A 14,871-nucleotide genomic window follows, 5' to 3' on the forward strand; every position below is an offset into this window, starting at 1 on the left:
TTGCGTGATTTCCTTTGCACCGTCAATTATCATTCACTTTACCTTTTTCACTTTCACTTTTCATGAAAACTGCACGGCCTTAGGACACTTGGTTTTGCTTTACGTCGATCTTCACCTGCGAAAATTTCGACCTCCTATTAATCCAGATTTCTTATCAGTTCCGGACGAGCTCTCAATTTTAGGATCGAGGTTCCATCACTGTTTTTACCACATGTCAATCGAAAATTGTTTTCTTTGTTGATCGCGCGGTCAGATTCGCATTCACACGGATGCACAACAGTCACACCCGATCTGGACTTCACTGTCAGCACCTTACAGATGCTTAACACTTTTGAAGCGGTTATATTCCATTCTCACATTAATGATTTAGAAATTAATTACGTGTTTAATCCGAATATTTCCTGCATTTTTGGTATCAGATACAAAAAATATATACAGCACTTTTTACTTTTTATAGGAAATAAATATTGATTATTTGTCATATATCACGGTTACAGAACTTGATACCTATGATAACCTGAAATAAAAAATATATTTTAATAGATATTATTATAATAGTGATAGTGTTTAAATATTTGGTTTTAATATTCAATATATCTAAGTTTTGTTACTTTTTATCACTGCCGGTAGTTTCAAAAGGCACCGGTGATCGACCAATATGAAATTGGTGGGTGTAATTGGCTGAGATAGTAGATCTGTAATGTGGACTCTTAATTTCGGGAAATTATGCGTTCGCATGACACAGTTCCCTATATATATATATATATGTCGGTGATAAAAGGACATCGGGGCCTTTCCTTTGAAATTTTTGGCAAGATCCCCAATACTTTAATCTAGACTATTTATTATAGCTGTACTTAAATGATAAGACTTGTTTGCCCGAGATTTGTGATGGTGGGCTTGGGCTCCGGGTGACACAACTGGTCGCCGAACGTGGCCACGGTCACGGGATGAGCGTTTTTACCTAACAGAGAAGTGCCAGTATTGTGGGACACACGTTGTATTAACAATCAAACCCCGGGCAGGAGCAATGTCAATTCTACGCGGATCTGCCTAGCAACGGCAGCTGGAATTTTGTTGATATCCCTGGCCAATATGCAACGAACAAACGCGATCGTAAGGAGAGGAAAATTTCCATCAGTCTTTTATTCTTGCGATCACCTTGGAGAATTTGCACATCGTCTTTACGTACAGTATTATACCGAGCGTCACAGCAAACGTTACTTTGTGCTTCAAAATATATTATACGTTTAACAAAGAGTTAGCCAGTTGACCGTGGATTCGTTATTGAACCTAAGAACATTGTCACTAGCATCTCGAGTGTTTAATCACCACGGTTATTTGTCAAACTTTGTAAAAATCAATATTTATACCAGTAAATATAATCTCTGTTGTACAACAACGATGGCTAGTCCCAATGAAGATTCGTTACACGCCCATGAACCTAACGCTAACCCGACATATACCAATATATGATAGATCCTCACTGCTACTAAATGCAATGTTCGGCAATTAGTACGACAATGTAAATAAGGTATAACTAAATGTATATATTTATCTATATACTATTAAGCTTAAAAACATTCTACGAGTGAAGAAACAAACGACCAGTGCCTTTTAAGGAAGATCATTGATATTAGTTTGCGATAGATAAATGATGATGCTTCCGTAAATAGGCAGCAGAGTGTATCGTCGTGTGTGAATAACGTTTGTGATGACTGCCTCAACAAACAACCCGGAATGTTGAGAGACTAGCTTTGGAAGTGTTAGTGATACGAGATAGATACGTTCTTCGGTGCCAAGTGTGAGATTATTATCATCTAAGCAAAAATGCCAAAAGATGGCAGACATAGCATGAAATTAACAGAAAATTCTCGAGAGGTGCCAGGTAAGCGATAAAGATGTTATAAACACTCCCTGGGTGGCGTTCCAATGAAAGATATCATAAGGCTCACATGTTATTTATCCTGTGGATTTAAGTATATATCAAGACGTCCATAATGATTAGAGGCTTAGGTAGAAATGTTGCTTTGCTAGGATCGATCGCGAATCTTTACTTTTATTCTAGAGAGATCTGCATATTAAGAGTTGATAGAGTGATCAGCACTGACGGACCGATTAGTGAATAAGAAAAGATAGTAGAAATTGATAAACTGAAGTTCGGAAAGAGAAAGAAAGAAGGCTGGCGAGAAAACGTAAAAGGTCACGTAGTCTAAGATACAATAGATGAATATTTGGAGCCATCGATTGCTGAAAGCATACGATTTTTGAGAGACGAAGGATATCAACATTTATCTATCAACCGTTCTATCAACTTCATAGTTGTTAAAATTGGAGCCTACACTCAGACACTTGAGTCTCAATGGAGGCCACTTCGATTACAGTTTCAAAGGAGATGTGTTCGAGGGAACAACTTAGATTATCACCTTTATGAATATTTATGCCGAAGAGAAGATAAGAAGAAAGGGCTTAATTTGTTAATTCAAAAATGATTCGATCAATTCGAGTAGTTTATCTAGTAAACGGATATTAAACTACTGGCCATTACTCATTCTTAGAAAGCCGAAATGAGAGATAGGTAGGATAGATTAGATTAAGTTAGGACGAGTAATTTCGCCAAAAATATCGAACGGAAGATCTGTTAAATATATATATAGGGGCTTGTATCTTCAAAACGCATGATTTCCCGAAATTTAAATTTCATATTTCCGGTCTATTACCTCGTCCAACAGTGTTCACCAAATTTCATCTCGGCCGATCAGCGGTACCTTTAGGAATAATATTCTTTTTTGTGTATTCTATACATTTCAAGAATAAAGTAGTTCATAATTTGAAAAAGATATTTGGGGAGATACAAACGTGTGGAAAATATGAAGAAAATAGCAGATATAATAATGAAATTCATAGCTTTAAATCTTCTTCGAGCTACACTGTTAAAGGATTAAGTAATAGTCGAATTGATTTTGACTAGATAATCATGATTAAATATAAATAATCGTGATTAAATAAATTGTCATATGAGAGAACATTTTATAATTTATTAAATTTAGTACAAGTAGATTTAGCACAATAGATTTCATTCTACAGTAAAATACAGTGAATTACTGAAATAAATTATTAATTAATTAGTCCTTAGAAATTAATTACAAATGATAATTTACGAATCTATATGTACATATATACATCTAGATTCTTTTAAAAATACTATGTATATAATATTTTACAGCAACTTACTCGATGTTCCTTCATCCTTTACATCCTGAACGATTCTCCGGACACTCTGTGTGAATTTGCCCATGAGATTCGTGCCTGCTAAAAAATATTAACAAACAATTACTTAGAGAAGTATAAATAAAGATGTTACAAAATTTATCAAAAATATATTGAAGAAGTTATTTCTATTCTATATTTACATTTTTAATTCCATAAAGCTCGATGTTGTATGTATAACATTGTGCTTTGGTAAGTTATTAATTAACAGAACAATAAATGTATTTATTATCAGTGAAGCAGTGCATTATGATTTCTTTATAATATTTATGAATATAAGTACTATTAATGAGTGATGAAGGAAGAATTTCTTTTACAGAATAAAAGAGACTTGATCTTGGAAAGGTTAAAAGAAAGCTGAGCTATATCTGTTAATTATTAATTTTTAAATATCAACCTATATGGTCGTTACATTTGTTTTGAGTCTATATATTAAAGTTGATTTTTATATCAGTGTTAGCATTAGAAAGACAAGTGGTTTGCTTTTTACTTATCGCGCTATTTGCATATTGCATATTCAGGAGGTAAACGTTCTCGTCAGAAGCAAAAATGTGTGTTGATGTATGTTCATGTTGGATGCCATAAAATGCGATAGGACAAGAGAGTGAATAAAGCTTCTTAGTCGTAAAATAGAGAACTGACCTTAAGATCGCCAAGGTAGACTCTTAAAGGCAATTAAAGTTCTCCCGGCAGATAATCTATTGTCTGTAATATTTAAGAGACTTCTCTAAAAGCAACAGTGTGTCAGATATAACTTTACATCAGACTTGCAACTAGCAAGCTAATCTCTCCTATGTGAAAATGCAGAATTTATTTGTATACTCTTGCTCTATATGTACAGGATGTATAAGAAGTGACTCTAAAAATCACTGTAGCATGATTCTGTAGCTCTGGATCGGTGGAGATTTGTAAAAGAAATTTCGTGCAAAATTGACGTACATGATTTTCGAGGTCAAAGTTGTTTTTATTTCAACGTATTCTACTCGTTACGAGGAACAAAATTCTCACAGGTACCGTGAATCGCAAATAACTCCTTCTCTCGGGAAAAGATGTTAAAATTCGATATATAAGTCTTAACACTTCTTAATAATAATAATTCTCAAACTGGCTTCATTCACGATGTGTTTACATTTTGTAGCGAGACGAAGAAGACATAGTATTTAGTATTGCAGGTAGATGCCACCATTATATATTCCATATCTTCTTTTCATTTTTCTTACCTTTTCCCTTTTGCTCCTGCTGTCAATGTAATCCCTTAACCTACGATTTACGTTCGAGAATTTTGGGCCGAAAACGTAAACAAGCTCGCGCAGCCTTCGAGCCATTCGCACGACTTGTGTAGTACGTACTACGGGCTATACCCATAATGTTTACGTTCGGCCAGATCATCATCTACGGGCTATGCCCGTAATGTTTACGTTTGGCCAGATCATCGTACTACGGGCTATGCCAGTAATGTTTACGTTTGACCAGATCATCGTACTGCGGGCTATGCCCGTAGTTGTAGGTTAAGGGGTCAAATAACCCCAAATTTACATTTCTACACTTTTACTAAGTTTCTCCCCAAAAATTACATATTGTTTTTGTATAGTAAAAATTATATTTAATCAGATGTTCTAATTATTTAACGGTTGTAATCTGTTACTTGAACTATAAACAATCTCTTTACTCAAAGAAAAAATCCACTGTCGTCAAATCTTCTGAACAAAGAAGCTGCATGTGAGAAGCAGGTAGGTCTGCATCCAATCCACGATGATTCACATTTATCGTTCAAAAATTGCCGCACGGGTCGGGTATAACGACATGGAGTACCATCGTGCTACCATAGAATAAATGAAGCGACGATTTTGCCGTGTCTAATTTCATGTAATTTGTCTAGGAGATGTGAGCGTAAAAATCGCAAATATCTTGCACTTGTTATCGATGCAGGCAAAAGGATAGAGCTAACAATATAATTTCTAGTAATTCCTGCCCATACGTCTACAGTGAATAGTCCTTGATTAAATCTTTTTTAACCATTGCATATGGATTTCTGTAAGCCCAAATCCTGACACTATGTCGATTGAGGATACAACTTGAGAACGTATTTTCATCCATAAACAATACATACCCTAAAATCACGTTGTAACTTATGTGGCATCCAACGACACAAACTTCGTCGATTAGCATAATCATCTGATTCGAATGCTTGAAAGCGGCAAATTTTTTTAAGATTGCGTAAGTAAGTCTTCTTCTTGAATTATTCGTCGCATTATCATGTGATTGATTCTCACTCTACGAATTATTTTACGTAAGTCCAATAATGGATAAGCATAAACAGAAGCGATAATTAAAGTTCTTCTTTGCTTCTCTTTATGCTTTCAGATGCCGCAATATTAATTGCTCATCACCAAATGCTGAAAATTGAATTGTCACGAAATATCTTCTGCGTGTAAAGATCTTCCATTATTCCTGTATTCTGATATATTTCACGAGCTAATCTGTAATTTCCTATTACTTCGTAAATAGCATGCTGCTTCCTCATTAAATGTGAATATAAATTGAAATATATTGCGAGTAAAGTTAGTTTGGGAATTATTAAAACTTTAACATTTTTTTCCAAAAGAAGAGGTTTTGTGACCTATGGTTCCTTTCAGACTTTTGTTGTCAATAATAATCAATTAACAATTTTGTCGTCAAACAATAGTCTGATTAACTTATGTTACATTGATCAATTTTCCTATACATATACATAATGTCAGCATAATATCTTCTATTGTCCACACGATTTTATACCTTCTTATACTACAATTAACGATAGTAATTTGTAGATAATAATAACAGTGTAAATTTATCTAACGAGCAATTATTTATCATACATACTTATACTTATAAGAATTTTCTTCGTGTGTGTACATGTGAAGGTCAGGAGAATTGGAAAATCGATATATTTCAATGGAACCCTTCGTCTCATATTAGTTGTCACGTCAGACATAGACGTTATAAACAAAGAAATATTATACAAGAGGTGGCATTCTGAACAAAACAGATACTTTAGTAGTCTGGATAAAGACTCAATACAGAGTATTCTTAATATCGTAAGGCTATTGTAAGTAAGAAGAAAAGGAGACGGGTGAAAAGTAACTTTCGTTCGTAGTATTAAAATGAAAACATAATTATATAAATTCCAATAATAACTTTACATTTTAATATCAGCAAATACAATGACTACACAAAATTATAAAATATTTTCGTACAATGTTAGAGTATTGCGTGCACGTTTGTGACGTTCACTCGATGCACGACACTTGTCATTCGCCGAATAAATATAAATGATTCAAAGAAGTGGACTAGCCTCGAAATGATGGATTATTCACTGGCTCACGCGCTGCCGCCAATCCCTTTGACTGCGGTTTTACCGTGGGGAAACTTTTGCACAATAGTGCCAACTCGCGTCGTTTGGTTTTGCGAAGGACCACTCTTCGTAAATCTCACAGCTTTTTGTATGGTGTCGACCTTTTTGGAACGAGCTTTTCTTTGATCTGATCTTTCGATGTCTTAGTGACATCGTCTCATGAAGCCTCGGCAGTCTCCTTCCCACATTGTCCGGAAGGAATCGCGCGAAAGGGAGGACATTATGAGGTATGAGCTTGTTTCCGCATTCCTCACGTCCAGCTCTGTGCAGAGGATATAGTGTGGGTGAGGTCCAATACAGTGAAGCTCAATATAGCGAGGCCCAAGTGCACTTGGGTCTCCCTGCACTCTTTTTGTGTGAGGATCTGTGGCGCGTATGGGCTCACAATGCGCCGATCGCTATTGATTAGTCCGGTTAAAATAGACATTTCAAAGAACAAAAATTCCAACAGAGCTAAATTTTAGTAGAGACCTTGGATACACCTGTAGAAATAAAAATCCCTATTGATTCCATGCGTGTTAAAAAAGTTATTCAAGGTCAAAGTCAACATTTTCGGATTTTTTGAATTTTTCTTGGAAACGGTAAGTTTTATCGAAAATATAGTTCAGAAAAAAATTGTAGAGCATAAAATTATCTACAAAAATGTTTCTCATACTTTTTTTCCTAAGAATCACCATTCCTAAGATATCGCCATTCTAAAAGTTGAAGTTCTATTGTCCACGTAGCGACGCTCATATACCTACTTTTCTGAAATGGCTTAAGTGAAATACTTTTAGCGTTGAACGTTCCTTTCGAGTGAATACATGTATTTATTGCTAGCGCCTATTATTACAGTTTGTACCCATTAATATTTTAAAAAAATGTCACATTGATTCCAATGGGGACTTTTGGCACTTTATCTCTACAGGTGTACCCAAGGTCTCTACCAAAATTTAGCTCTGTTGGAATTTTTGTTATTTGATCACTATTTTTATGTCTATTTTGACCGGACTATGATAGCGTAGGACATTTCTAAGCCTTGTTGAAAATTCATAAATTGCGCAAAGTAGTGCAATCTCAAGAACAGCAGCTAGACATACGCAGTGTAGAGCTCGGCCTAATATTCAGAATGAAAATGTGCGGAATGTGCGACGGAAACTATGTTGTAGAATTGCCAAAATTTGTGGCTCGGTCGTTGGAGCAAAGGAACAAGCATGAAATACGATTCTTAAAAATCCATGTGCTGATGATCAACGAATTTGACCTTCCCGGTACGAAAGGTAGAGACCTTGACACTTATATACCGAAGCATAGGTAAAACCGTAAAAGATTATGTCGTGAGAAATGAAGATGAAAGAGAAGAAAGTTTTCGTTCTGCGCATGTGTGACATGTTATGAATGTCTCAAACAGAGACGGAGACGCTCTATTTATCTCGGTCTGTTTCACAGATCTTTTCAGACAATCTTGTCTTCCATGTTGCTCTTTTCACGATTCAGTTTTTGGACAGTTTCACTAGAGAGAGTTGAGATCTCTTTATATGATCGTGCATCGTGCAGTTTCATGTGAACGAAGAGCAGAAAGGAGATGAGCGATAGCTGGACGAAACTTGAAGTTTCGAAAGGAGTAAAGTCACAGAAATTCCTCGGGGTAACCTTCGACAGATCAGATCGCTAGAATTAGTTACCTTAACTTTCGGAAGTAACCGCGTTTATCACACGTTCGACTATTGAGAAGACAATGGAAATGGAACATTAGAGGCATTGTTAACATCATTTGAACCGTTCTAAGTGCTAATATCTCTACTCAAAGATAGTATCTAGTTTCTGAAAGCTGGTCTCATAAAATTATCTTTTTCCTATTTATTTTTAAATTTAACTTTGCATAACAGTTTTGAAATTTCATATTAAAATTGAATATTCTTTACAAATTTATATGGTTATAATACAGAATGTAATTTTGTGGTATTTACATATAATTCTCTTCATAAATTTTCTATTTTCTATGGTTTATTTGATTGATAATGTTGCTTAATTGTATATTGTTGAGATGAAAGCTGTAGATTGTGTGGAAAATAAATAAAGTTTGTAAATAAAAGAATCCTGAAGGATACAGTTTATCCCTACATTTTATATTACAACCCGTTTAACGTATTTGCGTAGTTAATCTGTGCTTGCATTTACGAGCATTAGGAGAATATAATTTGGGTTCGTGATTTTGGCTGCATGCCAAGGGTAGCGTAATGTCAACGTAAACTCATGCCATAATTCCGAACAATAATCTTCTTCAGCGAATGATCATGGGAATTTATCCGTTATATGATTACTTTTTACATTCAATGAGATTAGAAATTTGTAATGTTTAATAAATTTCACCATTCTTTATTAACGTAGATTATTATATAAAAGTTGAGTTTAGAAAAATTAAAATATTTCAAGTAATTGATTATGAAAAATATATTTGAATTGGAATAATTTAATACTTCTTTTTAGAACAGATATAAATGAAGTACACGATAAAAGGTATAATTTATGTATTTCTAAATACCCTTGTTTGAAATGTTGTCTGTCGCGATAAACTTGCTGCAATATTTTTCTAATAATATTTTAACATATTTCACAAATAGTAATTAAAATGTACAGTATTGTATGTAAAATACATATAAATTATTTTACATTATTCGTTGCATGTGATTTCCAACATTCTGCTTCCAATTTAAATATAAACAAATTTACTAGAGAGGATTAGCATTAGAGTAACTAATATAACGAAGCATATTTAAAAAAATAAAGAATATATTCATTTAAATACATATAAAATAGTAGCAAAGGAATATAGAAATACAAAAAAATGTAATTAAACATATATTAAGTTGTCCGAAAAGTTTCTTTCGTTTCATAAGGTTATTATAGATGAACAATAATTTCTGTTTTATATTATTTTATTGAATTAGGTATGATCCATTTCGTTCTATTTCTATTATTACGTTCATGCATAATTCAATAAACTAATATAAAACAAATAACGTCTATTATTTCCTTATAAAACGAAAGCAAAAAACCTAATAAAATATGCATGGTATTCCATTCCCACCATATTTAATATTTATCCTTAAGTAAAAATAAAAGTTCATTAAATATTGTAGTATCGTAAGAAAAAAGCCTGATTAGAGATCGACCAAAACAATGTCGTCTGTTCTTCGGTTATTAGTTTACATAGGGAAAAAAGCCTATGTGACTAAAGTCACTTAGTTCTTGCGGAGCGTTAACAGGATGGGATTAGAGAGAGGAAAAAATAACGCTAATGGAGGGGGACGATTTGAATTTAAAGAGTTGTTGTTGATCGAGAAGGAGAGTGAGTTGAGAGGTCAGAGTTAATCGAGAAGTCGAAGAGTAGAGTTGTTAGCGTTGTCGAGTTGCGAGAGGTGTTAGCGTTGTTGATTGAGTTGCTAGCGTTGTTGAGAGATTGAGTTGTTAGCGTTGTCCAGTTGCGAGAGTGGTCGAATTATAGTAAGATTGGTACACTTAGTTCCAAATTAAACAATCTTCGTTTTCTATCTAATTAATATCTGTATAACTAATTTATTGTAAATAAATTACAATTTATAAATAGTATCAGGAAAAATTTATACCTAAATTTCCCCGATGCTACAATATGCAAAAAGAAGAAGAAAAAGAAAATGAGGACCTAAAAGTTTCTCCTTATGTCCTCTATTTGTCAAGCAATCAGGATGTAGCGTCAAAGATAGAAACATCACATAGAGGTCCCGCTGTGAATTTCAATATCCATGTCCAAACTCTGGAAGGTGCAACAGGAGACAAATTCTGGATGACATAGCCCTCACGATTTCGCGATGGAACAGCATAACGCCAATCCACCGATGCTATGTTCTTGCTTCAAAATGTCTACTCGTTTCTGCGTAGCCTTTCTTCGAAGTAATCTCCTCGCAAGAACCAAAGCTAAACGCTAGTCGAAACATGTCAACGGGTGACATTTGATTTTAATTTAATGCGCCTGTTTAGGACACTATAAAATGGAAAAAAGGAAAAAATTCTTTTTTTTTTTTTTAATTAGAAGTTTAATTAGAATTTTTAATTAGAAGTTCTTGAAGTTTATCTATTTCATTTTTATCTTAAATATATGTGAAAATTAAGTTCTTTGCAAAAATAAAAATGGAACAATGATAACCAATATAGAAAAAATAGAAGACTGTAATAAGGTCATAGGATGTATACTGCTGATTATTATAGGTACTAGAACACCTAGCTATATTTATTCAAAAACTCTAGCAAATTTTACTTTATTTACTATTTTACATAATAGGTATATATAATGTGAATGAAGTAAAAGATTTAGAATAAAATAATTAGGAAATAAAAATAACGAAAAATATTCTATCCATGCTAAACATTAATAGATATTCGAATGAGCAATCAATCGTTACTATCAATCTAAGGCATCGAATGTACGTATGTATAGATAATTCATTCGAGATTTCAGAATTTTTGTCACCTCCTTGTAAGTATGGATTTTCAACATACTACGATAAAACGCGCATTGCACCTTGACCTATGACTATTAATCGATTTCCGTTTTTTGTTTCATTCAATAAATATATTTTGTAGCGAGCTTGTGTACGTGGTTGTATCGCACAAAAACTATGTAAGATAAAGATCATATTATTAAGTATAATGTCATTTATACCCAAAACATTCGCGATTTAGTTAGAAATAATTATATTAACATGAATATTAATTTTTTAATTGGTTTTTTTTAAATATATGTATACATAATAGTTATGTACTCTTGCAAAATTGTTTACATTTTCCTATGATTAAAATGAAAGATATTAATTAGATTTCAAATTGTTCGAAATATGTGAAAACATCTTACAATACTACCATTTCAAATAACAATTCGTTAGTGTTAAGGATAGTAATTTAAATAATATTTCGAGTATTAACTGAAAAATTAAACAATAGTTTTAAACTTCTGATATCTTCTGTTCAATAGCAATGAGCTCCCATTTTGTGAACGTTCTATTATGTAAACAATATATATCCTATTACAGTACTACTAAACACAGAAAGTGTTTACATATTTGCTTCTTTTGTACGATTTCTGCTAACCATAAACGTAATTAATGAACGAACACGTAATTAGAGTTCATTAAAAAATTAAGTTTAAAAGATTGTAGTAATGTGGTGGCAAATGGCTAATTGAGAATAAAAACGAAACACCGAAAAAGCAAGGGCGAAACTTTTACTGCTTGAAATAATAGTAGACAATGAGAAAGTAGACTTAAGCGAAAATGGTATAGATGAAGTCATTGCAATACAACATAGAATACCATGATGTGACGATTGTAATAAGCCCAATGTAACAGAGCGGTGTCGAGCCGATAAAACTACAATAATTGAGCTCAATCTCTTGGTGAAGTTATTTTGCAAAATGTTTTAAATAATGGTCAAGAAACAAATATCAGGTCTGTAAGTATGAAACCGGAATTTGCCTATAGATGGCCCTAGCTGATAATGTAGTTATCACTAAACTGCGTCATTGATGCCAAAAGTCTTTGTTGACATTCCACAAACATTTTCGACTCAGAACAATACAAGTTTCATACAACAGCATAGTTTGTAATAGCGTTGAACACGTCGAATTTTGTGCCTGGAAACTACGATTTACGGACAGCATTGATTTTCTGTTACCATTTGAAGAAAACTGCTGCAGAATCGCATCGAATTCTTGTCGAAGCTTACGGTGAGCATGCTCTTGGTAAATCACAGTGCTTTGAGTGGTTTAAAAAATTCAGAAGTGGCAATTTTGACGTGATGAACGAAGAACGTGTTTGGTGGAATCAGAAGGGTGTGATCTATTATGAGCTGTTAAAACCTGGCGAAACCGTTGATACCGAGCGCTACCGACAACAAATGATCGACTTGAATCGAGCTTTGCGTGAAAAACGACCAGAATATCAAAAAAAGGCAACACAAAGTAATTTTGCTTCATGATAATGCACAATCACATACAGCAAAACCTGTCAAGGAAACGATTGAAGCGTTCAGTTGGGAAATACTTTCGCACGCGGCTTACTCACCAGACTTGGCTCCGTCCGATTACTATTTATTTGCATCGATGGGACACGCACTTTCTGACCAGCACTTCACTTCTTACGAAAATGTACGAAAATGGCTCGATGACTGGTTTGCCTCAAAAGAGCGACAGTTTTTTTGGCGTGGCATCTACCAATTGCCAGACAGGTGGGAAAAATGTAGCTAGCGATGGACAATACTTCGAATAAAATATTTTTAATCATTTTCATACAATAAACGTGTATTTTCAATACAAAAATTCCGGTTTCATATTTACATACCGGTAATGAAGATGAAATCAATACCAGCAGTAACGAAGAGATATCTCATTTCGAGGCATTCAGAAATTTGGAAGCAAGACTGAGATGGCTTGAGGCTCATGATTTAGCTATTAAAAGAAATTGGAGTCCATGTAATCCGTATGATTTCTTTAATTTCATTAAAAAGAATGAGAATTGAACAATATTGTCCTTTTGATTTTGTATTCTATGTATGAAATTATCTACAAATAAATTGTATTTATTGTGCGTGTATGCCAAGCCGACACGCGTGACATTGTTGAGCCATCAGGAACCAAGCTGCCGCGGCTTTTGCTTTTATCAACATCGCGTCGATCACCGAACCCGATCAGGGTGTGACAGACAGTTTACAACGAGCCGGTCGTCCATGAAGACGATAACGTGCTAATAGCGAGCCTCTACAATTTTAAGTATTAAATCAATTTGAATGCTAACCGGTTACCGTTCTGTTATATGAAAATTTTCTTATGTGAACACTTTCGTCCCCAATTGGTTGATATAACGGAGTTGCCATATAATTTGTATATTTAAAGTATATTGTAGTATATTATATCTTTATAATTTTATTTTCTGGAATAAGGACTAAATGAACATACGAACACTGGTCTATTGGACCTTTCCTACCTTTAATTTGAATTACCATGTGAATGTATGGCATGTCTTACGATGAAACTGCTGTATTGGAAAAGCATAAATGTTAGAGAAAACGAAAACTTAGCTGTTGGACAAAAGAGTTTTATATTCGGACTTTAAAAACAAATTTTATTTAAGTTTCAAAGGGATTTTATTTGAACCTTAAACAGAAACTTGTTACTAGATTTTTAGCAGAATTTTCATAGTCAACTTTAAAGAGACTCATTCCTGGATCTTAGGAACTTCATAAATTTCCACGAACGTTTTAAAATTTGTGTTTCGTAACAATGAATTCTTAATCGAAGTTCTCCGTATAAATTACTCAGAATTGATTTATTATTAATAAATATTTATAATTATATATTATATATTTATAATACATGTTAACAATTGAACTTTTGTGAATTATCATTAACATATCAATTATTTTTAAGATCATGTGCATAAATACGAGTATGCTTTAAAAATATATCCTTACATATAAAGGATTAAATTCTAATCTATATAAAAAAAGAAATAGTAACTGCTAGAATGAAGACATACAATTTAAACAACAATATTTATATAGCATTTGTTATAGGAATTAAAAATTAATTAACATTAACCTTACCAGACCCGATCAAATGACTGGTTTCAAAGCTTAACTTAAAATTGTACATTCATCGTTATTTCTTTTGTTCATCTAACTTCATGTAAATTCTTATGTCATCTGATTAATCAATTTGTCAATTTTTGTTAATATAAGAATTTACATAAAGTTAGATAAACAAAAGAAATAACAATGAATGTGCAATTTTAAATTAAATTTTGAAACCGATTATTTGACCGGGCCTGGAAAGGTTAGTGTTAAATATAAATCTCCGAATACAAATTTTGGTTTATCTCATCACATATAAAGTACATAAAATGAAATGACTGATGTACGAATATTCAAGCGTAAACATATTTTATTTGAAAGCTTTATATCCAGATGAAATAGAATTAAGCCCATTTTCACCTGTCAGTTCCATGAGCTACATTCAGCTGCATCAAAAGCTAACTTTTGTTTCATTAAAACAAAATAAAATAATATCGAAACACCAAAAGAAATACCTCCATCAAATTTTGCCACTATGTTCTTCCTTCGAAGTTATGAAATGTTTAGCTGCAAGCAATATTTTCATATCTTCAAAAATAATGCAGACATTATAATTTCATCGCTTA

The 14,871-nt window shown here is 33.2% G+C and overlaps 1 protein-coding gene and 2 long non-coding RNA genes across 6 annotated transcripts in view; 2 read left to right on the forward strand and 1 right to left on the reverse strand.

Moving 5' to 3' along the window:
- LOC126918242 (uncharacterized) overlaps window positions 1–14,871 on the forward strand; it is a 487,823-nt gene that overhangs the window by 192,684 nt on the left and 280,268 nt on the right. The gene's annotated exons all lie outside the window — the stretch shown is intronic.
- Window positions 1–14,871, reverse strand: part of LOC126918005 (uncharacterized) — a 327,710-nt gene that overhangs the window by 25,761 nt on the left and 287,078 nt on the right. For 3 of the 4 annotated variants that reach the window (XM_050725546.1, XM_050725518.1, XM_050725526.1), the window contains one exon: window positions 3,235–3,312. In XM_050725546.1, coding sequence (XP_050581503.1) covers window positions 3,235–3,312 — 78 coding nt within the window. The remainder of the gene's footprint in view (window positions 1–3,234; window positions 3,313–14,871) is intronic. The other variant, XM_050725536.1, reaches the window with a different exon arrangement.
- Window positions 1–14,871, forward strand: part of LOC126918236 (uncharacterized) — a 241,084-nt gene that overhangs the window by 16,468 nt on the left and 209,745 nt on the right. The gene's annotated exons all lie outside the window — the stretch shown is intronic.

The sequence above is a fragment of the Bombus affinis genome, chromosome 1 (genome assembly GCF_024516045.1).
Source record: "Bombus affinis isolate iyBomAffi1 chromosome 1, iyBomAffi1.2, whole genome shotgun sequence".
Classification (NCBI taxonomy): Eukaryota; Metazoa; Arthropoda; class Insecta; order Hymenoptera; family Apidae; genus Bombus; species Bombus affinis.